Genomic DNA, 27,250 nt, shown 5'->3' with positions numbered 1-27,250 from the left:
CAACAACCACAGCATTGTTCAAAACAATGAGAAATTGCTTTTATGATGTGCACAGGTGACTAGATGACGTGGAGAATTTTAGTCATTTTAGCGCCTAAGAAAAACTCAAAAAAATATTAGTATATGAATAATACTAGAATAACACTATTTTAATCTTATGATTTCTATTTAACAATAGTTTATTATTTTGTTAAAAAACACCAATTCTAACATTATTCAACACCGAAGATTCATCTTTATTGAAAAAATAAAAATAAAATAAAAAAATTAACTAAATGAAAAGAAAAACTATTTCAATTGGGAAGAGCAATAATGCAGTTTCTCACATACAAGAATGAACAGAAATGTAATTTCTCGATTTCGAAATTGCACATTAAAGTACATCAAGGGGCTGTTATACAGAACCATGAAGTTTAGTTTGTATTCGTGTTACATCTTGCACAGTTGCAGCTTGCACACTCTGTCTTGCAATATACTGTCTTCTGTGATGAATTCATCAAATCATGTACCTTAGATTCTAGAATCATGTAAGCATAAATTACCATACATTGTAATTACTGTGCAAAAACACTTTTGGACTAGTGTACAAAAATATGGTCCAACTTAAATGAAACTTTCTCACACCATTTCAACTGAAAAGGAACATTAATAGATGTAACAGATGGACAGTTCATATATCTGCTGCTATGACCTGCATATGAATTAGTCTGCCGTTTTATAGATCACTTAGCAATGTGGTTTAATCTTTGTTGCATGTGTGGCATTTCTGGATATCTACTGTATGCCAATAAAATTTAATTCACAAAATGAGCATATACAGAATTTGAAAACAGAAAAAAATAAAAATAAATTCATGAATGCTCATACTAACAAACATACCATTTGAATTTGTTTTAAAAATATGTCAAAGACAGTCTACCAACAGCTCATATCAAACTGATGCCTCCTAAATGAAATCCACCTGACAACTAATAGTTGCACTGTGATATTTTCTATTTTTAAGATTTAATTTGTTATATAAAGAAACGGTAGAGCTTTAAGATCTAAATCTATCTTGTCTTTCCCTTTCAGCAATAATTTCACATTACTCTTGATGATGCTTGATTATCTTGATAGACATGCCGCTTCACTGCAATTCATTGATGAGGTCAGTGCTTTTGCCCAGGGAAAGTTTTTATGAGATCATTGAGAGTCTTATCTGTCTGCCCTTACAGCTCCTCTCTGCCACAGGCTAACCTTTACGTTGCTTTATTTTACCTGAAGATGTTTCATTTCACCTTTGCCTTGAGTTATGGCTGGCATGATAGACACAACCTCTGATGGAGGACAAATGCAGCATGCTTTAAAGAAGGTCTTAAAATCAAACTACAGGTGGCAGTCTTAAATAAATGCTGGAGGAAAAACAACAGCATGTAAAACAAAAGTCAATTCAATATAATGCAGCCATTGACCATTTCTCAGAAATGGGTCTATTAGGACTGATCTATAAAACTCAGCAGACCACTCTTGTTTTTTGCCAGGATTTGGGTTTAAATCAGCAGACGCAGGTCAATTATAATGCAGTTTCTTCTTTGTGGTGTTTTTCTATAAATCATTTAAACTATCATGGGTTGGTTCTGCAAAACAATACCATCAACATGCACAATTGTGTGAACTGGGGGTCAGAACAAATCTAAACGAAAAAACAAACAAACAAAAAATATTGGAAACAAAGAAACAGCTTCACTAAAGATTCATTGTTAATTTTTCTTTTCTTACCACATTTGGTTGTTAATTCACAGAAGTATTATGTCCCAATTCAAAGTAGCATACAGACTCATAGTGACTGCTGCTCCCACCCAACTTCCCAGAAAGCAGCAGATAATTTCATAAAAATGAAAAGAAAACAACACAAAAGCTGGCCAAGCCAGCGGTCTGTTATCCCGTGCAGGAATCTCCTCTGTCCATCCAGAGAGGTGCCAACGGTCTGTTTGTTCATGTTGGGTGGTGTGTAGTACGATGTGCTCTGTTCCATTAGCTTATCTTTACTCGTATCCAAACCCAAATGAAGGAGTGAATGCACCGAGGCACAGAAAACAAAACGCAGATTGCTCCACAATTGGACGGACACATCAAATTCTTCCAATCGATGTCTTGGAGGCAGTGCTTAACTATCAGTTACCTCATGCCTGGATACGATTAGTGTTTAGAAGTTAAGTCCAATTGTAATCCACGTTCCACGGTTTTCAAAGGCAGATGGAGCCATATTCCTTGGCAGGGTAGAGGACAGTGACTGGGATGGTGATAGTAAACACAGCTGCTGCAGTGGCAGGTGTAAAACACAAGATTGTGTGTTGGACAAGCTTAACTTGACTGGAAATGAGTGAAACAAGTTGAAAAACTCTTTTTTTTTTACTTTTCTTTTTTTTCTTACACCAAGCATAGAGTCTTTAAGGATGTGGAGCTGATATGTTTCAAAAAAAGTTTCTCATTCTCATTCCCATTTTTTTTGTACTTGGTAACCAGTCTGAATTCATATATTTATATCCATTTATATATATTTATGTATATTTTTTTTTACAGTTAAAAACACCATGGAGATGACAGACTATTTGGTTTTCTTTTTCTAAGTTTCTCCTTAAATAAATGCATATAAATAAATGATCTTTTCACATGTTTGAGACTGTCACTCTCCCACACTACCTCACACAGCACATCCTCAGAAGTTAAATCGTCGCTTTTAGTGGTATCCCAATATTGGCGGAGTATTCTGAAGCCCCAAAACACATGGGACATTTGTGGTTTGTCCTGTCAAGTCCTTCTCATTGGCCAGGCTTTGTGGCATCTTTGTGCATGTCTCTGGGGCTCACTAACTGAGTCTCTGTGGGCCCAAAAGAGGCCGCTCCCCCTTGTCCAGCCCCATTTGCTAAAAGGATGCACACAGTTTCTTTCGCCCCCTGAGGGACGGAGCTACTGATGTCCTCCTGTTTCCTCTGGGCATGTGCTAGTACTCTAAGCTGTTCCTGAGCCTCGTCTAGTAGTGAGGCCACTTCCTCCTGTCTACCAGCCATTCGGTTGGAGACCGTTATGTTGGACTGTTGATCAACGGCCGAAGCTTCTGCTGTGCTTTCCAGAGGACTAGAACGGCTGCTTCCAGCAGTAGGGTTAGTTTGCATACACAAGACCTCATCCTGGTAGGAGTGGACAGAGGGGATGATTGGAATAGAGCAGGGACGGCAGGGAGCAGGAGGACTTTGGCTAGATGCGCCTGACCTGAGGCTCCTAGCACACCTGTGGTCTAAATGGCTGCTCCAAGATTTTGAGGATTGTGAGGCTTGCATATTGTAAAAGGAATCCTGTTGTAGGTCGTTACCTGGCCCAGAGAGATTCCTGTAAAGAAAGAGGAAAAGATGACAGACTGAAATATATAGGGGGATTAAAGAAAACACAGGGATATATTGAAAATGATTAGAGTGCCAAGAAAGAGGTTGGTCGAATCTCAAAAATGATTGATACATATTCTGAAAGCTGAATAAATCTAAAATTTGTAATTTCAACAAACAGATTTGTAAAATATAATGTATGGTTCAAACAGGTTTCCAAATACTCTGTCGCTCCTGTTGACAGCAAATTCCTTTTTTCAAGGGAAGGCAGTTCACTAAGCAGCCATATTGGCTACACTTCCAGACAGCTATTTTGGGCATCCGAGACCAACTATGCCTATATGCCTGAATTTGGAAATACTGAACTATCAAAAACTTAAATGGCAAATCCTCATTTAAATATTTCCAACACAGCAACAAAATCTGACGGGAACTGACCCATGGATTTGGTTTCTCACACTCATATAGCATCAACAAGTTGATTCAGCCGTTGCACATGTGCAGTCCCAAGTATATGTCTCAGGACATTACCTGTTTCTGTGGGAACCAAAGCCTCAGGTGGCAAATAGAATGGTGTGATGTCTTTATCAATTGCTGGTTAGCTATTTCATTTATAAAGCGGGACTTGTTCTGCCATATTGTGCATTGCATTTTCTCCCACGTATATTAATTTGAGTGTATTGTCTTGGTAGCACAGTGTTACTATTAGTCAGTCAACATATAGTCCTGCCCCAAACTTGTGTCATTGGTTGAATCAGTGTTGAGGGTAATGGGCAGGTTGTGATGCTCAAGCAAACAGATCAGCATTTTCTTTGCTGTACAGAGTCTGTTCCATACACTTTTTGTCAAACTATTGCTTACTTGTAGATCTCTGCTAGGATACAAGAATGCATTTTAATATGTAAAAACATGAATTTGACCATGTCAGCACAGCAGACACTGTCTTATAATATCTTACATAATAGATGATAACATTATATTGCATTCTTAAAGATGTGTATAAAAACACAGCAAGGAGTTTGGTACATGTTGAGGCTATTAAATGTTTAGGAAATAAAACAATTTCTACATACTCAGGTATCTCATGTTATTAGCTATTCAACGTTTATTTAATCTGGATTGTAGCCCAGTGTCTTCTCTGGGGACATAATCGATTAGTTCAGCTGAGCATTAGCTGGCTTCCAGATTCAGAACTTGCTGCTCCCATGGCAGTCATTGTTAAGTTAATCTTCTGACGATTTGCATGCAGAATTCTTTTAAAATGGATGAATGTAGAAGTTCCATCCGATCAGACCTTTGGTAAACTAATCTCTCAATTTAGCAGCAATCGTTATTGTTCCCCTGTTTCATTATCTTTGTGTAATAATTCATAATCCCTGACAAAGAAAAGCTTTTCTCATAGCATCAATATTTAACCACACACTGCTTTTTTCTGATAATGACCGAGTCACAGTTAAGCCTCAATCAAGGGGAGTCAAAAAACAAAAAACAACAAGCCATACTGAAAAGTGGGCATGAGGGTGGAATAATTAATGACATAATTTTAATTTTTGGATGAACTATCCCTTTAACACCAGTCAGCCAATCAGATCAAAGGCTAGCCGGATTGAAAGAGACACTGTGGTCTTATATAAATGTGATGCTCTCTATATCTCAAAAAGACTAATATCCTTCTATTTTAATTGTTACAGTGTAAACAAGCAGGAAACATCACTTTTGAGGGTATACAGTACATCCGATGGAAATTATACTGCTGTGCCACTGTCTGCAAATTATGATTTATAGCCTTATTTCCTGCAATGCTGTTAGTCCTCATCATATCATGTTACAAATTCAGATACCTGCATGAAATGCATTAGGCTGAAAGGAAAAAAGCTTGAAGGGTGTCATTGTAGTGGAATATATTCAGGGAATATTTTTAAGTCCTGTATAATGAACAGCCCACATCTAAAACCCTCATACTGAAAACACTTTAATGAGCAAATACTGCTGTAAGAGAGAAATTCAGCTGATGAGGTCAGGCTTTAGAAACTGACTTTGTCCAAAGAAAATTGGCTACTGGCAAAATAGCCTTGTTTCAATGATCAGATAGGAGGTACGCCAGAAACTGGGAATTTACTGTAAGTCCTCTGGAGAGTTTTATACATTACAGCAGGACTTAATATGAGTAAGCAATTATAAATGTTGTCTATATACTTACTCAAGCACTCAGATGACCCAGAGGGGGTTGACAGGTACCTTTCTACCTAAAAATACCTGGAACAATAACACCATGCAAAATCTGTTCCCTGCTTAAGCCATTTTAGTGAGTTAACAGCATGCTTTCTGGGACGGAAGGAATGAGACGGCCAAGATTTTTTTTTTTCTGCTGTCAAATGCAAAACAGTTCTATCTCTGTCTCTCTCTCCCTCTTTTTTCTGTCACTCCTCTCCTGTATCGCTCCCACTCTCTACTTCTCTTTCCTGTCCCGTTTCCCAGCCTGTCTCTATGGAAACAGAGCTCTCTCCGGCAGAGCAATATTCTTATGCAGGCTGGAAGGCTGGAAATAGGTCAGTGCTGAGACCCTGTTGGAGATTTTAAGGCGAGGTGGAGTCTTCCACACTATAAAGCCATCCTGTAGAGCAAATGAGGACTAACTGGGCCAGGATAGCCTATAGTGAGAGTTGATGGCTGGCCCATTCTAGCAAACTCATCCAGGACTGCCCATTCTATTGATATATCACTGGCTGTTTAATTGGTTATGACAGTGTGGTTTTTATTAGCTGTGCTGCTCCTGGAAAAGGCAGCACTCCCCAGTGCCCTCCCTTCTCAGTGAGTCATGTCTGCATACAGAACTTCAATAATACAGTTCAGAAAAGCTTGCTTGTTGCTCTTGCAGCTAGCATAGAAACAAAGGCATATGCTCGCCACTAAAAACTTGGGAGCAATTATAAAACAAGCTTTATGGCAAAACTTGGGAGCAATTATAAAACTAGCTTTATGGCACATACACAAAACTATTAAAGATATACTCTGGGTAAATGTATTTTATCACGCATTAAAAAGCCAGCCTTGCCAGTGACATACTACCAATCCTGGAACCTCTCTTGGAACCATGAGACGGGGCCCTGTCCACAAATGGTGACATCATGCAGTAAAGTTTGTACTGGATGTTGAATTATAAAAAAAAATTAAAAAAAATAATCAGCCTATTAAAATCAATCATTTCTAAATTATACCCTTCCCCCCAAACAAATAAATGAATGAATAAATAAAATATATATATTTTTAAGAATTAGTTGTTTATGAATCAGTCTATTCACTACAAAGAACCAGCTCATGTAAGTCATTTGTTTAGAATTTAGACTAAAACCTATTGACTTAAAAAACGAACAGTTCATAAGAATCAATAGTTTATGTATCAGACTAAAAAACTATTAATTAAAAAGAACCAGGCTAATATAATCAATTGTTTCTTAAAAAAAAAACACTTAAATCAATCATTAATTATATTTACTCACATGAAACCGAATCAAATCAGCTCAAATTAATCAGTTGTTTAAGAATCAGTCTAAAAACTATTCACTACAAAGAACCAGCTCAACAGGACATTTTTTATCAATCAGTCTAACAAACGATTCTCTAAAAACTTAAACTTAAAAACTTAAACTTAAGTGTAAATTTGTATACACTGGTTGAACTGCATGTTTATTTTTGCAGCTCAATAGAAATATATTTCATGTCATTATATTTGTGATACGTTATATTTAAATTGATCACACTGAACACAGACTGCATTCACAATTCAGATTTGAAATATCATTTCTTTTACTGTGCCACTGAAGATTTGGAGGTGGTGGTATAGATTTAGCAGTGGGGGAGCTCTGCTGCTGTAAAGTGGTGCATGAAAACACTAATACACAGAAAACAAGCAAACAATTAATAAAATCTTTATTTATTGAACCTGGAGAAAACTTGTCTTGAATTCAGATCTAAGAAGCATTAGCAGAAACAGAAAGAAAAATGACAAAGAGTAAGTGTAAGACCAGCCTCTGCCTTTGGGGTTGTGTGGCAGAAGTGGTTGTTTTAAACTGCAGATTGGCTCATAAATCAGAAGACAGAGAGAGCAGACAGAGGGGTCCTGATAGAGTCAGACAGTGTCACCGACCAGAACTGACTCACATGGACACCACCCTAAAACAACAACAACAAAACTCTTTGCATGCAATTTTCATTGCATTAATGAATCCCATCCCTCAGAGAATCGCAGACTAGAGTTTAATCCATGGGTTTAATCCATTGGGTAGGACTATACGCAAGCATAAAAATAATTAGCTTTAAGATCATTGAAGTATAGCAAATGAATGTTGCTATCTAACCTTCTTACTGACTCCCTCTCTGAGCTGTCTACTTCCTGGAGATGTTGGTAGGCAGGACCAGAATCTCTCGTTCCACCAATGGCATTGAGACATCCTCTGGTTATGGGTGGTGTTCTGTGAGATGCAGGCCGAAAAGCAGAACGACTCCTCTGATCTGGACTATGAGAGAGGGAACCACTCCTGTAAAATAAAATACACAACATACCATTGATTTGTGTTTCTGTGTTTTTGCTAGGGTCGTTTTGATCCCCAAGGAGAAATGATACAAATTTGACAAGTGCATGTTTACTGAGGGATGAATAAAAATAAACTGCGGGGATTTGATTCTGCCAGAATTGGAAGCATCAGAATGCAAATGAACAACAACAACAACAACAACAATAATAATAATAATAATAATAATAATAATAATAATAATTATGCTATTACTATTATTGTTTTTGTACATTACTGGGGACAAAAAAAAAAAAAAAATAATAAAAAAAAATAAATAAATAAAAAGCCAAATCAAAAAGAAAGTTTTATGTATGAAAGTAAATAATATTGAATACAGATATGGTCTGTTGGTGTTTTTTTATTTTATTTATTTTTTAAAGAAATCATAAAATAGCACACATGACTCCGAGCAAAGCAAAGCTGTTAATACTCAATCTGATTTCTGTCCCAGTCCATGGCATTCTTATGTTAAATATGCTTTACATTTTACAAGTTTACACTCTCGCTTTCTCTCTGTCTCCATCTGGTGTGCTGAATGTTCTACAAAGCAGAACATGTTTTCATAAAGCTCAATGAGAAAGACACTGGGAATAAACAACACTCAGGAATATAGGCTTTAATCTACACACCTGTAGACTTCATTAAAACAACAACAGCAACAAAAATGATTTACTAGATACATTTCTTTTATCATTAAAAAAGGGAGCACATGACCAATGAGTCACCTTGTTCCAAATGAGATATTTATGTGATACTGCTAGGCAAACTATGGGGAGATGTTGTACATACGTATCCACTGAATGGGGCCACATTAACATAGAGATTAATTGACCCATCAGACCGATGGCAGAAAGGAGCACACATTTGACTATTTGGTAAAAATACCCCGAAGAAGAATTCATGCTCGATTTTAGATGAGACTCCAGCAGAGCGATAATTCACTGCATATTTAAATCCTTCCTTACCCTGAGTCAAGAGCAATCAGTTAGATTGTGATGAGCATTTGAAGACATGAGCATTTGGGAAGGGGTGGGACAGGGGGCAAAAGGCTGTTTGCCAACAAATTACATGTCATCACAGAAAAAAAAACATATATATGATTGCAAGAGTGCACTGAGCCACAAACAGAGAACGAGAGGAAACAGGGCTTAACGTTAGGAAAGTATGAGGATTAAACATGGCTGAAAGGATTTGTGTCTTTGCTATCACAGACCATCCCCAGCCCTCCATAAAACCCCTCCACAAATCACAACTCTTATCCACACATGGACAAGCCATCATTTAACACAACAGATCATTCATATCAGAAAACATTTTAATCAATGAAAGAATTCAAGAAAACATTCTGTTAGACTCTAAAACGATCAAATACTTCAATTTCAATGAACCCTTCTATGCCTAAAATAATTTTTTGACCAATCCTACTTTAGGTTGCCATTCAATATTTCAGACATGCCTTTTTGGTTTTAGATGACAAAAAACATAAAAAATTACAATATGTTTTGTCGCCCATTCCCATCAGAGCACCTACTTTTGCTTCAAGGTAAATTAACATCTTTTATTTCATGTATTGATTCATGTTATTGTAGTTTCAATAGTAACTGAAGTGTTTGTGAATGTGTTTTGTTAATGTTATCAGTTATAAATGCATTGAATACAAGAAACATTTGTTGTCTCTATTTTATAAGCATGTTATTGCGCAATAGTTTCTTTAATAATAAACAGCATATAATATAAATCACTTTGCAACGTTACAGTTCAGTCCAGCCATTGTAACAATGATATCCAATTAACCATTAAACAAGTACGTACATCTGAATGAAATCACACTGTTTGCATACATCTTTAGTAAAGGTTTATTATAATTAAAGAATTATTATAATTTTCTTACTATTCAGTAATTGTATCATGGTCACTGGGTGCACTGTAATGGATGGAAATGTAATTTTTTTCTTCAATGTGGATTTCATACTGTATAATCACAATAATCATTGTAAACATTTCTTTGAAAGCCATTAAATCAGCATGAAAAAAAAAGTTCTGCGATAATTCATACCTAGGGTGTTTCCCTGTCAGTGTGCCTTGTGGACTGGTAGAGGCAGCAGTGCTTTGACCAAAACCAGGCTCTCGAACATGGGGTGGCGAGGAACATGTGGGTTTATAATACTGCAAAAGACACAACAAAGACAAATGTTAAACATTCCACATGTTCATCTATGGGCAATGCACTGTCCTCTAAAATCTTAATTAATACATCCTCAGTCCCAGTTGGATAATGCATCAAGCATGCAAGAAGAGCTTAGGCTTCTGCTTGACTCTTCGCCTTGATTCTTGTCTTCAACAAAGAGTCAGTGGTCAGTGTTCCACTGATGTTCAGATAATCCAACAGACCTGTATAAAACCTGCAGACAAATCCAATTTAAATTTCACACCTTCAAAGACTTACACATTTTTTTTTTGCTTCAGGCAGAATGCACACAATGGTCTAAATGTCAGAGAGATACTTAATCTCCTCCACTATCCCACCTTCAGTCCACAGTGTCGAGTGGAATAGAATAGAGAGAGGGAATATACAGGAGGAGGAGAACTGATGGCTGATGGGGGATCAGAGAAGGGCACAAGAGTCACTCTAATTGGATAATATAGCAATTCAGGACTATGTAAATCCAAGCAATGTCCCAGTAGCTTCCTCTAATGGAACTCGTGTGGGAACAATATGTGCAGTGCAGAAGATAACATACTGTTTTTTTCCCTATTACTTTCCTCATTTACATTTTGCAGATTTTTATTTTTTTCAAAGCAACTTACATTGTATTAAAAATATACATTTCAACAGTGTATGGATTATTTGGGAATGCTATGACTTTTGCATTGCAAACTTTATTGTGACTACTTAAAAACATGCAGTGTATGTGGATAATTTAGTAACCCATTATGTTCTGTTCTCCAAATTATAGCTGGGAGCATTTTTAAAGTATGATTTGAATGCATCATGTAACATCCCAGCCTACAGGAATTTATTCATTTGTGATATAACAGCAGCTTGGAGGAAACCTCTTGTGTCTGTGAAATATTGACACTGCCTCGACAAAGAAATGACATTTTCAGTAAGCTTGACTTTTTTCAAACCTGGTCTAAAGTAAGATGACAATATATGAAACGTAACCCACGTGTAACACCGTGGGCAATTGTAAAATGTTTTATCTAAAGTATTGAAATTCAAGTGAGTCATGTTTAAAATCACTTACATAAACCTTAATCTCTTTTTTTTTCAAAATCAAAACCAAAACTTGGTTCATGATACTTTAGGCCTTTATATATGGATTTGACTCACAGTTAGCATTTAACCAGCTATGCTGTTATGTTTTGCTTGATCCAAAATATGAATTGCATAGATGAATTTTTTAGCAACTTGTAATGACAGTAAATGTGCTATTGAAAATATCAGGTAAGTGGGAAGGAGATAGAGAGTATACGATTTATTCAGAGGAAGAGAAGGAGCAAGAGAAAGAGTAGCATTAAAACTGCGAGAGGAAGTATTGTTAAAGACATTCTGACAAATAACAGGTTTATCTGAATTCAGAGTGAAAATAAAGGCCAAATATTAAAAAGGTATATAATATAGTTTGCTTAAATGGTAATTTTGTATTTTCTAGTCCATGGTGTGCAGTATGAAATTAACAGTCAGTTCACTTTGTTTTTACTCAAACCCAAACATATTCTGTCATTAGTATGATGGCTATATTGCTGCACAAAAGCAAAGTTATGATTCAGGGGTGCGTTCTCCGATAACGTTGTCTCTTAGCGCGCTACGAAGACTCAACTATACCTTATATAACTATAACTATACCGAACTATACCTTAGGATGTTGCTTAAGGTAAACCTTCTTAAGTTCGACCTTAGCAGGCGCTGTTCATGATGGAGGCGCTGAATAGGTTGATATCGACGCCTCGATGATCGATTGTGCGCTCTTTCCTTCACAGCGGTATAGGTAAAGTATTGAGAAAACAATGTTCTTTATAAAGAAGCGTTTTAGAAATAGTACAAACTGCATTTATCGGGGCTCATTGAAATAAGTACATGCAGAAATAAATATGAGTATGTGTTTATAATTTAGCAAGTGTGCAATACCAAACCCTCACGGTCATAACTGTCTGATTGATACAAAGATAGAAATGGTAATTTCTGAATTTAAGGTCAACTCTTCATCACATAGGTAACTAGTATAAGAAAAGCTAGAACCCTATCATTACTGAAGCAGTCAATTTCTTTTCCCTTAGAGATGCACTTTGACCACAGTCAAAAGAACCTGTTCAGGCAATCAAAAATGACTTCATCGGAAATCTTTTGAAAGCAGGTCTTTCTGATCTTCGAAGATGCATTTTCTTTCTTTTTCGAAGCATAGCCAACTACATTTCCAGAAAATACTTTTAAGTAAACAGGCTTGAATAGACTTCTTAGCTGTTAAATTAATCTGGCAAATTCAGCCAAAACACTAATGTTCAGAGAAATAAAATACTACAAATTTTATATATGTTCCAAATTCCCATTTTTAAAACCTGATTAAGACTAATGTGCACGTAACAAGCACGTTAGAATTTTTGGAAAATAATTTTTGTAAAAGAAGGTTATCAAACTGATATAGAAATTTTGTCAATGCATCTGAGAATGAATATGCAGTGGGCAGAACATTTGATGTTTACTCATCCCAAAAGGTAATGAGCATATTGTAGAAAAAGGTACTTTAAAAAAGAGCTGAAAATTGAGACTTACATATATAAAAAAAGTAATCTACAAAAGATTATTTCAAAATAGCACTGCAGAGACCACCTTAAACATCATAATGGTACATACAAAAGCCATATGAGTGAGTTTCTCACAGCGTGACTTTATTATACAGCTAACAGGGGCAAATATATACCACCACATGTCTGTGTACAGAGGCTTTTGATGGACCTGCTTTGAACAGAGATAAATAAGGCTCAAAACATGCTGGTTAGGAGGGGATTTTAGTGTAATGTATGTTTTAATTTAACCATATTGACATGCAAGACCACCACCTACTGTAGCTTGTGTGTGTGTGATCTGCATGATCTGTCCAAAGGTACTGTAGATGGTAATTGTTTTAAATGTCATTCAAGTGAAGAGTTTCTGTGGTAAATGTGTGATAAGCTGTGAATTGTTCTTCTTGCTCAGCCTCATTTCAGCCGCAAGTCAACAAATATTTCACACCTATAATAATCTAAATCTTTGTGGTATGCAGGGGTAAAGCAAACAACAAAAATTTACCTGGAACAGAATCCTAAAATATCATTCTAGACAAGACAAGATGTGTGTTACCTGTGTATTAACAAATGTTTGTTTATATGCCCATGGGCTGAACTTTCAGAAAATTATGCACTAGAAAGAGTAATAAGCTTATGATATATATATATATATATATATATATATATATAGAGAGAGAGAGAGAGGGAGAGAAAGGCTAGGACTAAATTTGAGATGGATTGGAAATATATCTTACATCAGTAATCTACTGAGCGTCACAGATATTACTTAACAGAGGTATCTCTATGTAAAACTCACTTCATCTATAAGGGTTAGTTCACCCAAAAATTAAAATTAGCCCATTAATTACTCACCCTCAAGTCTTCTTAGGTGTATGTGACTTTCTTCTGTAAGACGAATCCAGTCAGAGTTATATTAAAAATATACTTTGATCTTTCAAAGCTATTTAATGGCATTTAATGGCAGTCCAAAAGAAGTTAAATAAAAAGTACCCATCCTTAATAAAAAGTATCTCACATGAGTGGCAGTAAACAGCTTGAAAGATCAAATATGTGTATTTAAAATAACTCCAACACAATTCATCTGAATGAATAAAATCATATACACCTTGGACGACTTGAAGGCGAGTAATTGATAGGCAAATTGTCGTTTTTGGGTGAACTAACCCTTTAATTCAATGTAGTTCTTATGATTACTGAAAGAAAAAGCTGTTGTCATGGAAAAAGAACTAATATCATGTGTCAAAAGCTGGTCTTTCCTTGTCACTGGACTAGTTTTGATTGCTTTGGCTGGCATTTGCGTGTCTTCTGACAGTGGGCAATTGCTGTAGCGATTAAACATCTCACTGGGTTTGAGTGACATTTAAATTACCACTGTGTTTGCAATGCAAATAGCCTGTATCGGCTTATCTGTGATGGATCTGCAAGTTGGAGTGATTGAGAAAGTGATGAATATTAACCAAATCTCCCAACGGGATGCAAGGAAGGTAACACACTCTCTAGAGCACTGGACTAGCATGAAGTTTCTGAGCTGGAAAGACAGAGAATGATGCAGTAATCACAAACCCTCAATGATGGACTAGTGTGACTACCATTATTAGTGTGTCTGTCCTCAGAGACTTGCACACCCTGAATGGCTGTGACAGAGCCTCATTACAATGAGCTGAGCGATGTAAAGCTGTTCTTGCTTCTAATTGCTGATGAGGAAAAAAGCAGGAAATGTGATGGGATCTGTCTCAGAATCCCTTTTAACGTGAATTGTCAGCGATCACATCATTATCAGATAGCATTTGATTACATTTATGACTCCATGAGTTTTGTTGCTTGTAGTCCAGTGGCTGTCTAAGTTTTTGACATTATTCAAATTCTAATAATCGAAGGGCCTCACATCTAAGCTAATATGTGCATAAAAATAAATAAACTGAAAAATATGTCAGTTTAATTTTGTACATCACATTTTTATTATTTGTATTTTCTTTCAGCATTTTTAATTGAGATCATATTAATATAACTAAACTAAAAATATTTTTTTTTTTTGCCATCTGTATGCTAGCTAACATTTTTAATAAATAGATAAATTCATAAAAAATAAAGAAAAGTCTCTCTTTTTGTGAAAGTAGAACAAAAATACATAAACCATAAATCTGGGTTGTATTATCGAATTCTGTTTTGAATGTGAATGTTCTTCACACTTATACTGCCTGCCAATAGAATATAGCAAATCATGGCTTAGAGTTTCATGAACAATTTGGTCTGGCCACTTAATCATAATATAATATAATATAATATAATATAATATAATATAATAAATATAATATAATATAATATAATATAATATAATATAATATAATATAATATAATATAATATAATATAATATAATATAATATAATATAATATAAAAGTAGAATGTTACTTATACTTATGAACTTATAATTAAATTAGTGCTGTCAAACGATTAATCGCGATTAATCAAATCCAAATTAAAGTTTTTGTTTATACAATACATGTTTGTGTACTGTGTATATTTATTATGTATATATAAATACACATACAGTAAATACTTTAAAAATATTTACATTTATTTACATGTATATATTCATATTCATATTATTTATTCAACAGATTGGCTATCAATAAGATAAGCTATCATGCTGAACTGTTTTCACTTGCAAAACATAAGCTAACTAATAATAATAATAATAATGAACGAGTGTATAATTACATAAATCTATATCATAGGATATATGTAACCATAAAAAAAAGGCCATAATAACAGTTAAGATGGTGCACATCATAAAGTGATTTTTTTATTATTTGTAATTAGGTACTGAATAAATTATCTATTAAAGTTTCTCTCAGGTAATGGAGTATCTTTGGGGCTCTTATTTGTTTGCCAATTGTTCATGACAAAAGCTATAACAAAGTAATGTTTTTTCGAAAAGAAGGAATTTTATTTAAAGGATTAGTTCATCCAAAAATAAAAAGTAATGACTCACCCTCATGTCGTTCCAAACCTGTAAGACCTTTTTTCATCTTCGGATATTTTTGATAAAATCTGAAAGCTCTCTGACCTTTCATAGACAGCAATGCAACTGCAATGTTCCCAGGTCCAGAAATGTAGCAAGGACATCAGTCTTTACGAAGCTACGAGAATACTCAGGGAGAAGGACTGTTGAATAAATTATCTTATTATTGTTTTCTTTGTACACAAAAAGTATTATTGTAGCTCTGTAAAATCATGGTTGAACCATTGATGTTACATGGACTATTTTACAGATGTCCTTGCTACGTTTCTGGACCTGGGAACATTTCAGTTGCATTGCTGTCTATGAAGGGTCAGAGAGCTCTTAGATTTGAATATCTTAATTTGTGTTCCAAAGATGAACGCAGGTATTACGGATTTGGAACCAAAGACTTCATGTTTTAATAGGCAAAGAGTCATCACAGAAAACTTCATTTTCCAAAAAATAAACCAAAACAGAGCAGCGGAGCAAAATACAAATGCAATCCACTTCAAGAATATATTATCCGGATACAAAACATACATTGATGCGAGGAATAAAAGGGGCCAGAGGTGCTTACTTTCTGGAGCTGCAAGCCTTGCTGAGGCCTAAGGCTGGGTTTAGGGGCCAAGCTGAAAGAGTTGAGGTTGTAGTTTTTCAGGCTACGGCTCTCTTTCAAGTGCGCCTGGAGCTTTTCCCTCCTTCTCCTGTATGGGGCAGCATCATTAGTTAAGAATACAAAATACCATGGGCTAAACACACAAGCAGACTCATTCACATGCAAACACCACCCATCATCTGTAAGAATATATTCTGACAGTTAAGACAGCCCATAGTTATTTTCCTGGGAGATAAAATAATTACTGGTGCACTTAAATGTCACTACATCATTGTTTGATTTTTCTTCTGTCAGTTCACTCACTCATTGTATCATGTGTTATATTTAAATTGCTGGGCTGTTCCACACACACCCCTTTCTTGATTTAGGAGCTCTCACTTGCAGTCAGTTGCTCTTACTGATGATTATCTCAACTCATGGGTGAAATATGGATATACTGTCAGATCCATCACAATTTCAGTTTAATGTGACTATTATTACCCCTTTCCTACTCATGCCTACAAAATGCAACATTTTAAAGCATTATAGACACTCTCCCGAGGCTATTACAAAGAAAGGAATTTTTATTATACTGCTTCCTAAGATAATGTACTTAAATTTGTCCAAATTATAAGGCAGCAACACATGCTTCCATTGCAGCAGTGGTTGTCCACAATAGTATCTGAAGGTCTCCTAGCCCTAGTTTTCTATTCTGTTTATAAAAAAAAAACTAGTTATAATTAAAACTGAAATGATAAATTGCCGTTCCTGCTGCGCTGTCCGGCGCCTATATCCTTTGTATCATTATATCCTGTGTGTGTTCGCCCTGCGACGCACACTAACAAAAAGAGCTGCGTCTCAGGCCCGCGTTGGAGGAAGAGGACACGTGCTCTCTGCTTGCTTCGGGCAGTGAGGGTTGGGCGAGCTCCGTGGATCTCGCGCCCTCTGCTCAGAGGCCCAGCAGACGGGCGGATATCGATAAGGAGCTGATGCGAGTGCTCGCGCTGGCCGCGGCGAGCCTCGGCCTCGAGTGGTCTGCACCAGCGCCCCCTTCTCGTTCCTGGCTGGATGGTAGCTTTCTCCCGGATGAGCGTTTTTCTCCAAGCTCAAAGCACGCCCCCTTTCTTCCTGAGCTTCACGAAGAAGTGGTGAAAGCTTGGAACGCTCCATTTTCGGCGAGAGTCCGTTCATCTGTTTCACCAGCATTCTCCACACTGGACGGGGCTAAAAACAGAGGCTACCTGTCACTTCCGCCGGTGGAACAGGCTATAGCAGCGCACCTTTGCCCGCCCTCTGCTGGACGGCGGACCAAGGTGGCGTTGCCATCCAAAGCCTGCCGCATGACGTCATCGCTGCTCGCATGGATCTTCTCTGCTGCTGGGCAGGCTGCGTCTGATCTGCACACCATGGCCACGCTGCAGATTTTCCAGGGCGATCTCCTCCGCAAGCTGGATGAGATGGGACCTGAAGCAATCTGTCTCGCGGATTTGAGGAGTGCTTCGGATCTCTCCCTCCGCGCTGCTAAGTCCGCTGCACAGGCCATGGGACGGGTTATGGCTTCCGCTACGGCGGCTGAGAGGCATTTGTGGCTGACGCTTTCTGACATCAAGGAGTCTGAGCGCGCTGCGTTCCTCGACGCGACTCCTGCTGGCCTCTTCGGATTATCTGTCAACGAGTTTGTGGAGAGATTCGCCGAGGACCAGAAAGCTTCGCAGGCGTTCAAGCACTTCTTGCCGAAGCGCTCCGGTTCTGCAACTAGCCGCTCTAGACCGGCCCCACAGAGCTCTCAGTCATGCCCACCGCCTCCAGCTGCGTCATCGCGACAGCGTCATCAACGCAGCTCGGGACCCCGTTCTCGCTGTCGCGACGGCTTGAAGAGCGAGAACGGGGTCCCGAGCTGCGTTGATGACGCTGTCGCGATGCCTTGAGCCGCGGCAGAGGATTGCGGTGAAGCCAGAAGCCCCGGAAACGTCCTAGCACTGCTAGGAAAGCGCCAGTGTACGAGTTCCGCTGCGGCCGAGCTCTCACCCAAGCGCGCCGCTGTTGCAGTTCATGAGAATTGTGACTGCCTCAGCGTCTTCTGCAATGAGCAAGCCTGCTCGAGTGCCCGCTTGCCTGCACACAAAAGCCGTTATCACGGCTACCCAGATGTTTCACGAAAAGAGTGTTTTTTCTGGTGTTCCGGCCACGGCCGATGGTGCTATAAATGTAGTGACGATGCCCACTCCTCAGTGCCCATCTCCACATGTAAGCACAGCCCTGCAAACAGGGCCCGTGCCCATAAAAGCGACTCAGGTCGATCGCGCGCACTGCATAGTAAACATGCCCACCCCTCAGTGCCCACAATTACTATGTCACACGCGTCATGTGGTTTCTTGAAAAAACGAAACCCGTGCACGTTCGTCCGGCCGCGGCCGATGGTGCTATAAATGTAGTGACGATGCCCACTCCTCAGTGCCCATCTCCACATGTAAGCACAGCCCTGCACACAGGGCTCTCGCACATAAGATCGACACAGATCGGTCGAGCGCGCCACATAGTAAACGTGCCCACTCCCCAGTGCCCACATACACTATGTCACATACGGCGCGTGGCTTCTGTAAAAACGAGGCCCGTGCACGTATGCTCTGCACAGGCAGACAGCAAGTTGAAAGTGGTAAATGTGCACACATGCAGCCCACAGTTACTCGTAGACATCACGAGTCCCACGGGACCCGCTCAGCCCTCCCCCAGTCGGTTAAGCGCCAGGACGGGGTCGAGGAGGAGCGATCTTCCCGCTGTGATCAGCGCGCTCCCCGCCTCAGATGCGCAGCACACTCGAGCGCCGCCGTTGCCCAGTCAACAGAGCGCGCTTCGCATCCAGCCCTTAGCCCTTCATGCAGATGCATGGTCAGCGCTTCCAGGGGTTTCGGATTGGGTGCTAGGCATTATAAAGAGAGGCTACTCGCTACAGTTTTGTCGACGCCCTCCGCGCTTTTTAGCACGCGTCGGAACTACGGTCAAAGCAGAAGTAGCACACATACTTCGGGCCGAAATATCAAAACTGTTGAGCAAAGGGGCTGTAGAGCTTGTGTCTCGAACTCAAAGTGAGGGGGGGCTGTACAGCAGATACTTTCTGGTGCCCAAGAGAGACGGGGGTCTCAGGCCCATACTGGATCTAAGACAGCTGAACAAGGCATTGATGAAACGCAGTTTCAAAATGCTTACGACCAGGAAGCTCCTCACGCAGGTTCGCAGAGGGGACTGGTTCATGTCAATAGATCTGAAAGACGCGTATTTTCAAATACAGATAGCGTCAAATCACAGGCGATATTTGAGATTCGCCTTCGAGGGCCAGGCATACCAGTTTACAGTCCTGCCGTTCGGTTGGTGCATGGAGAGCATTTACGAGGTGCATGGATGCAGCGCTCGCTCCTCTCAGACTCAGAGGCATGCGAGTGCTGAATTATTTGGACGACTGGCTGGTTCTGGCTCGATCACGAGTGGAGCTCGTGGAGCACAGGGCCGTTTTACTCGATCACCTCGAGAAGCTCGGTCTCAGTGTCAATTGGGCGAAGAGTTTGCTGAACCCCAGTCAGTCGATTCTGTGTTTGGGTATAGTTCTGAACTCGTGTTCCATGACGGCGCGGCTGTCACCACAGCGCGCGTTGGGCATTCAGCGCCCAGCGAGTTCTTTCCGCTGCGGCGCGACCGTGTCGCTCAAGCACTGTCAGAAGATGTTGGGCCTCATGGCCTCAGCATCTCCGGCTCTGCAGCTGGCCCTGCTCCGCATGCGCCCCCTGCAGCTCTGGCTGAAGGCGCGGGTGCTGCGCAGAGCGTGGGTGTCTGGCCGGCTACGTCTCAAGGTCAATCAGAGCTGTGTCACAGCCCTGACACCCTGGACAGCAAACGGCTGATACCGATCAGGTGTAAGCCTGGGGACTTCCCCGAATGTGAAGATGGTGTCGACGGACGCCTCCACTTCGGGATGGGGAGCGCTGCTCGAGGGCAGACCGTCCTTTGGCCTGTGGTCAGAACGGGAAAAGCTCCATCATATCAACTGTCTGGAAATGCTGGCAGTGGAGAACGCGCTGATGCGCTTTTGTCCCCAAATCAAGGACCACCACATCTTAGTCCGTTCGGACAACATGTCTGTGGTGTCCTACATAAATCGCCAGGGCGGTCTCGGGTCCCGAAACCTGTACAGGCTGGCGTAACGCCTCCTGGTTTGGGCTCAGCGCAACATGCGTTCGCTGAGGGCAGTGCATGTGTCTAGGCTACAGAATCTGGGTCCAGACAGGCTGTCCAGAGGCAATGTTTCTACGGGCGAATGGTCTCTACACCCGCAAACAGTCCGGCTGTTGTGGGAGAGATTTGGCAGGGCGGAGGTGGACCTCTTCGCGTCCCACGAAAACACTCACTGCCCAGCGTTCTTTTCCAAGAACGCAAGCGCGCTGTCACGGAAATGGCCGTGCTTCCCGCTTTATGCTTTCCCTCCCATCTCCCTCCTTCCGCAGGTGATAGAACGGGTGAGAGAAACGAGATGTTCAATACTGCTTGTAGCACCTCTTTGGAAGAACCAACCATGGTTCCCAGATTTGATACAGTTAGCAGATGTTGCCCCGTGGCCAGTACCGTTGAGGAGGTACCTCCTCTCGCAGGCCAGGGGTTCGATTTGGCACCCTCAACCGGAGTTGTGGTCCCTCCATGTGTGGGCACTCAACGGTTACCCTCTGATCTCGCAGTGGGAGTGCTAAATACCATCACTCAGGCTAGAGCTCCGTCGACACGACGTCTGTATGCCTCGAAGTGGTCGGTGTTCTCCAGCTGGTGCACAGCTCGAGGATGTTCACCCCTTAGTTTTGAGGTGACATAGGTTCTCTCCTTCCTACAGGAGCTGTTGGATAAGGGCAGAGCCCCATCCACGCTCAAAGTTTATGTGGCGGCCATCGCAGCGTTTTCTGAAACAGCGCTCGGTCAGTCAATAGGAAGGAATGATTGGGTCATCCACTTCCTTAGAGGAGCTAGGAGGCTGAATCCTCCCAGACCTCCGTCAGTCCCTATGTGGGACCCCGCGGCGGTTTTGGAGGCCATGAAGGGTCCCCCTTTTGAGCCTATCCAATCAGTTAGCCTTCAGCATCTGTCGTTCAAGACAGTATTCTTGTTGGCTCTCGCTTCAGTGAAGCGTGTGGGTGATCTGCACGCGCTCTCGGTGAGCCAGTCGTGCTTGGAGTTTGGGCCTAATGACTCAAAGGTCATACTCAAACCTAGGCAAGGTTATGTGCCGAAATCCCTCAACACGCCGTTTCGGGCTCAGGTTATTGCCCTGTCTGCCCTGCCGGTGTCAGGAGAGGATAGAGACTCGAGTCTTCTTTGCCCTGTCAGGGTTTTAAGAGCTTATGTGTCTCGTTCTGCTGCCTTTCGGCAGACGGAGCAGCTGTTTGTCTCGTTCGGTGGACGTTCCAAGGGAATGGCTGTTTCGAGACAGACTCTGTCCAGATGGATAGTTGACGCCATAGCGTTAGCTTACGCTTTCAGGGGCCTTCAGTGTCCGCTGGGCGTCAGAGCACACTCCACAAGGGGCGTCGCCTCGTCATGGGCGTGGTCTACTGGAATCTCCTTGCAGGATATATGGCGGCAGGTTGGGCCTCGTCGTCTACATTTATCAGGTTCTATAACCTGGAGGTTCCCGCCTTGCAAGCAAGGCTGCTGTCGGTATAGTCGAATCAGGGCCCTGAGGGGAACTCTGAGTTCGTGAGCGTTATGTGCTGCCGACTGTTATATGGGCAGTATTGCGTAAGACCCGCATTGCCACATTGGTCAGGCCTTGCCTCGGCTGTGTGATGTCATATTGCCGCATCTACGGATGTTGCTAGATATGGGACGGAGGGCTTCCCCCCCTTCCTGTCCTGGACTCTCTGTGAGTCCCTCAGGTGACTGTGCACTGTAAATCCTGGGCGTTGCTTCAGGTTTATTGGTGTGTGATCTCTTAGCTAAGACGCAGTACGAGAGAGCTCTCGAAGCGCCCTTATTGGTCTGATGTTGCATCAGCCTGCGCTCGATAGGCTGTGCAGTTGCCGCAGAACAAGCCAATGAGCGAACGAGCCGTCTTGCCTATGGCTGTGTACTGCTGCAAATGCGCTTTACAAAAATACAAAATTAAGGATAATTTTTTGCTTCAGTATTTCGTGAAAAGAGACTTTTCCCCGTAGCGTCTTAGCTAAGACGCAGTACTCGTTCGCTCTTCTAGTAACCGAGTACGTTTTCCAGAAATTTTTGAAGTTCTTCAGGGTTCCCAATCATTTTAAGCAATTTGTTTATATTTAAAGCTGCAGTCCATAAGTTTGCCTCTTTGTCGCCACATCTCTGTTTTGAGGTGATTGTGTGGCTGTCAGTCACTGCACCGGTGTGGATCCTGTACTTAGGATTCACAGATTCTATATTTACCCACAATAGTATATTTATTGCGATATTTAAAAATAAAAGACAAATTAAGAATTAGAAATATATATATATATATATATATATATATATATATATATATATATATATATATTGAACATTTTAAAGTTAAATTATTCTATCTAATGCACTTTGAGAATATTCAAAATTAAGAGCTCCAACCCATGTTCTTAACTATGGAAACTCATTACCTTGTACCTGAACCTTAAGTGGGACTCAACCCTCTTTTTATTTGAAAATACTGTCTCAGTCTAAATTACATTTGCACTGGTGTTTTAGGAATCCAAACAAATTAGAATATAACAAATTAGATAATCTAATCCAATCCAATCTAATCTAATCTAATCTAATCTAATCTAATCTAATCTAATATAATATAATATAATATAATATAATATAATAATTAGAACACGCTGCAAAAACAGACTTGATGAATGGATTAAGCAATATATTGTGCTTTTGGTTTTAGTTTGTTTGACAGATACTGTGCCAAAGCATAATGTCTTAAATCAAATAAATTTTTGCCTGAAATCTATCATTTCACATCATCATGTGACCAAAGTAATATCGAGTATTTCTATCGCGATATCACAATATTTATAATATCATTACATGCCTAGTGTTTTAGCATGTAGACTGTAAAGTCTAGTCTCTAATTGTCATGCCATTCAAATTTCATATTAAGAAATTCTTTTAACCCCAAAAACGTATTATTCTTCCTTCAAATTAGTTCTCTTTAAAATACAAGTCTTGTTTAATCCCAGGCTATCTGTAATCAGATGCACATTTAAAACTGGAATGTAATTTCATTTACAGTCACGTGTTTCATAAACACATAATCCATTTTGGTTACATGCTTGCTAAAATATTGATCAAATATTTTGGATAATTGTTTACCAAAAAAAGTAAAAAAAAAAAAATAAAAATCCTGCTAAAATATTTTTCAGCAGTAAAATGTCTAGAAATCACACTTCTAAAATTAGATGTCCTTGTTTTTTCAAATGGTGACTGAAAAAATGTTTCTAAATACACAATGATTAAAATAAGTAGGCAGTGTGTCAGCTCACTAGAACAAGTTATTGTGTCTTAACAAATTCATTTTTAAATACAATGAACAGTTCTGAGGAGCCTTAAAGGGGGAAAACAGTCTTGAGGCTGTAATGACTGTGAATAGATCTGTCTCCATTAAATAGTTGAAACGAGCCTGTAAAAGCTGAATAGTAAAAGCACCAGCAGCAGTGCATTCGATGCATGCCATGGGCCAAACATGTTTTAATTCATTCCAGTTGGAAAGGTGGCCAGTATAGCTGTGGGTGCTTTTATGGGAAAGTAATTACATCCACACCTCCAGTCATTATGTTTCTAGGTTTCCATAGCAGTCACTCTTTCCTCTAGCTTGTTATATTGTGCCTTTCTTCCGAATGATATGCTCTGGGGTACAGCTCAAGCTTTGATTAATTCTGAGGTCCACTTACTTGTTCCGACAGTAGAGAGCCATGCAGAGGGTGCCAAGAAAGCTGATCCCCATGGCAATACATGTGATAGACATCACATGTCTTTTGTACACCTCCTTGCTCTCTGTTGGGACGAAGCAAACAAGAAGGAGAAAAAAAAAATTAGGAGAACATTCACTGCTATTCAAAAAACAAGTATGCAGCACATATGACGATTCATCTACATTGAAAAAATGACACTGAATGCAGCACATCACTAAATATTTGTTGCTGTAATAGAGGTGGCCTGGAATAAGAGAATAAAACATGGCTGGCTTCACTAGTGGGAGCCTGATTTTCCAAAATGCTAGTTTGCAATGCGGCAAAACCCCACTATGTAACTGTCAGGGAGTCGTGAAACTGAATTGCTGAAAAGAGGCAAGTAATAGATGTTGTTATATATTTATTTATTTATTTTGTGGGGATGGATGGCACAGGACAAGTGTTCAAACCTAAATGGACACTATTAAGTGTGAAAAATAGCAGCTGTCATTTCTCATATGAAAGAGTAAATCACGCTTGTCTTCACAACTGTTAATAGGCAATCAATCAGATTATACTCAGACACAACTTACTCTACAAGAGCTGCCACTAACTTCACACTGAATACACTGGAGTATAATGAATGTGTCAGCTACACGACTAGTAATAAAGCAATCGTGAGCTTTACAAGGGCAGGCTCAAAGCAGTTAACCTTGCAGGTGAAATTAACATGGTAAAGTCATCATGGCTACCCAAAGTAATATCATACTCCCTTTAGTGCATTTTAGTAACCTCCCAAGGAAGTTATTTTATATGTTAAGTAATAGGCATACAGATTTGAAAGGCTAAGGACCAAAATCTAGAAAAATATAAGTCAAGATTGTGTTTCAATAATGTTGTATTATTTTAAATCAGGAATAAAATCTGACAAAAAAGTGACATAAAAAAAATCAATCAATCAAAGCTAGAGTAAACTCGAAAACTATTATTACTATTATTATGCATTATTAAAAATATTACAACATATAATTGCTATTATATTTATTAAAGTTTTAGTGATTTTGTCATGTGCTTTTCTTGTTTTTATTATTTCACACTTTTTCTAATATACCAATCATACTGAGTTTACTCATTCATATTTCAATGGGTGGTCCTTCTCCTTCTCCTTATAGTGTCGCTGGTAATATAGAGAAAATAGATTATTCCAACAGATCGGAAGTTCATATAAGTGCACTAACTTGCAGAAAAGATCTATAAATGAAAGTGCAAAACCTTGTAAAACTAATCAAGCATTGCTCAGTTTTCATTATTTATATATCCATCGTCATGCTTTATAAATTGACTTATTATTCCTATGCCATTATATGTCCATCACATAGCTAAAGTGAATGGAAACCCTGGGATACAAAAAGCATAAAAAAGGGAGGAGGAGAGATAAGAGGAGGTGGGATGTATTAGCACATCCTCTCTTTACATTCTGTGCTCTATCCTACACATTACCTCATCCTCTTCCACATATCATTGATCCTCTCAAAGACAAGAGAGTGATGGGCAGGAAAAGTGGGGTGTTATGTTAATTTATCCATTCTTTTATTCGAGCCTGTCATTAATGCCCATAATTTTACACATATCATCAATGCTCTCGAAAAATACCCAAGTCTAGCATATCTCTGTACAACAAAAAAAGGGACATTTTATTTCTACATCGACCTGAAAACTCGGTTGCACTGAAAACCCCATTAAAGAGAACGTTTGGTTTTATATTTATCCAGTACTAAATCCAGCTAGAGCCACTTTTGTTTGACAAGTATTATTATTATGATGATGATTATTATTAGGATGCCCATATAAAACACTGGAATGTCGTTGGTCAGCTTCATTACTGATAGATGAAAAAAGTTTTCCACATTCTAGAAAAATTACATTTTCATAAAAGCAAATCAATGATCTCAAGTATCTAATTAGGGCAATTCCACTTATAATTGGGGAGCAACAGGTAATTTATATCAATAACATGGTAACTGGTGCAGGGCTATGAGAAACTCAGTGTGAATAATCAAAAGGCGCCCACAGACAGAAAATGTAACCAAGACTACAAGAAGAGCATCCTCCTAATGACTCCCACTGTACTCGGGATACTTCACTGCTCAGCAGCACATCACTTTGCTTGAGACATTTACTCAGGATTTATATATATATGTGGCTCACTGCCACACACACACACACACAGAGAGAGAGAGAGAGAGAGAGAGAGAGAGAGAGAGAGAGAGAGAGAGAGAGAGAGAGAGAGAGAGAGAGAGAGAGAGAGAGAGAGAGAGAGAGAGAGAGAGAGAGAGAGAGAGAGAGAGAGAGAGAGAGAGAGAGAGAGAGAGTAATGCTAGGAGTTCAGGAGTTAAGCCTGGTTCAGGTTAAATCCTGTGTGTGATGAATGAATAAATACAGCAAAAGAAAAACATGAAACTTTCTTTTATTGTCTAGTTTGATAGTCAGCCACAACTGAAAAATAACAGATATAAATCTAGAAATTAATAACAATTCTTTTAAAAAGCCACAGTGAGTATTTTCAGTGATACGTCGTTTGTTTTCACTCAAAACGCCAGGGCTTCATGTTTCCATGACGACTGACGAGAAAAGACGCACGTGACGTCATGTTTACATGACTCCTGAGTATTAAATTAACGATAAACTTTAACAACCAGAGACACACGTACGCACTACACAGGTACGCAGTTTATTTGTCACGCTTCTGTTTTTGTTTCACGCTCTAGCAGTTAATAAACAGAACTGCATGCGTCTTGCGGAAGAACATTGTAACCGGCGTTACTTCTCTCCGTTTATGACTATGGACGAGTCACCCAGGTCCTGTGCTACTCCACAGCGGCGGCGACCCGCCGGACTAAAATAGTCCGAAAATAAACACTTATTATAGATGTACCACCATGGTGATTCAGGATACTGACTTCAGTATTCACCGATATGGTTTCGGAACTTAGGTGCATCACAACCGATCAC

The 27,250-nt window shown here is 39.6% G+C and overlaps 1 protein-coding gene across 1 annotated transcript in view; it reads right to left on the bottom strand.

Annotated features, from left to right (window-relative positions):
- Nucleotides 1-221: 221 nt before the first annotated feature.
- Nucleotides 222-27,250, bottom strand: part of LOC132157249 (pro-neuregulin-3, membrane-bound isoform) — a 304,223-nt gene continuing 277,194 nt past the window's right edge. Inside the window, exons 5-9 of the mRNA XM_059566502.1 lie at nucleotides 24,239-24,341; nucleotides 16,305-16,431; nucleotides 9,993-10,102; nucleotides 7,721-7,900; nucleotides 222-3,369 (exon numbers count right to left, since the gene is read on the bottom strand). Of these exons, the coding sequence (XP_059422485.1) occupies nucleotides 2,802-3,369; nucleotides 7,721-7,900; nucleotides 9,993-10,102; nucleotides 16,305-16,431; nucleotides 24,239-24,341 (1,088 nt within the window). The 3' untranslated portion in view covers nucleotides 222-2,801. The remainder of the gene's footprint in view (nucleotides 3,370-7,720; nucleotides 7,901-9,992; nucleotides 10,103-16,304; nucleotides 16,432-24,238; nucleotides 24,342-27,250) is intronic.

Source organism: Carassius carassius, chromosome 14 (genome assembly GCF_963082965.1).
Source record: "Carassius carassius chromosome 14, fCarCar2.1, whole genome shotgun sequence".
Lineage (NCBI taxonomy): Eukaryota > Metazoa > Chordata > Actinopteri > Cypriniformes > Cyprinidae > Carassius > Carassius carassius.
The sequence above is the reverse complement of the archived record's forward strand: the minus strand, read 5'-3'. Positions and strand labels throughout refer to the sequence as shown.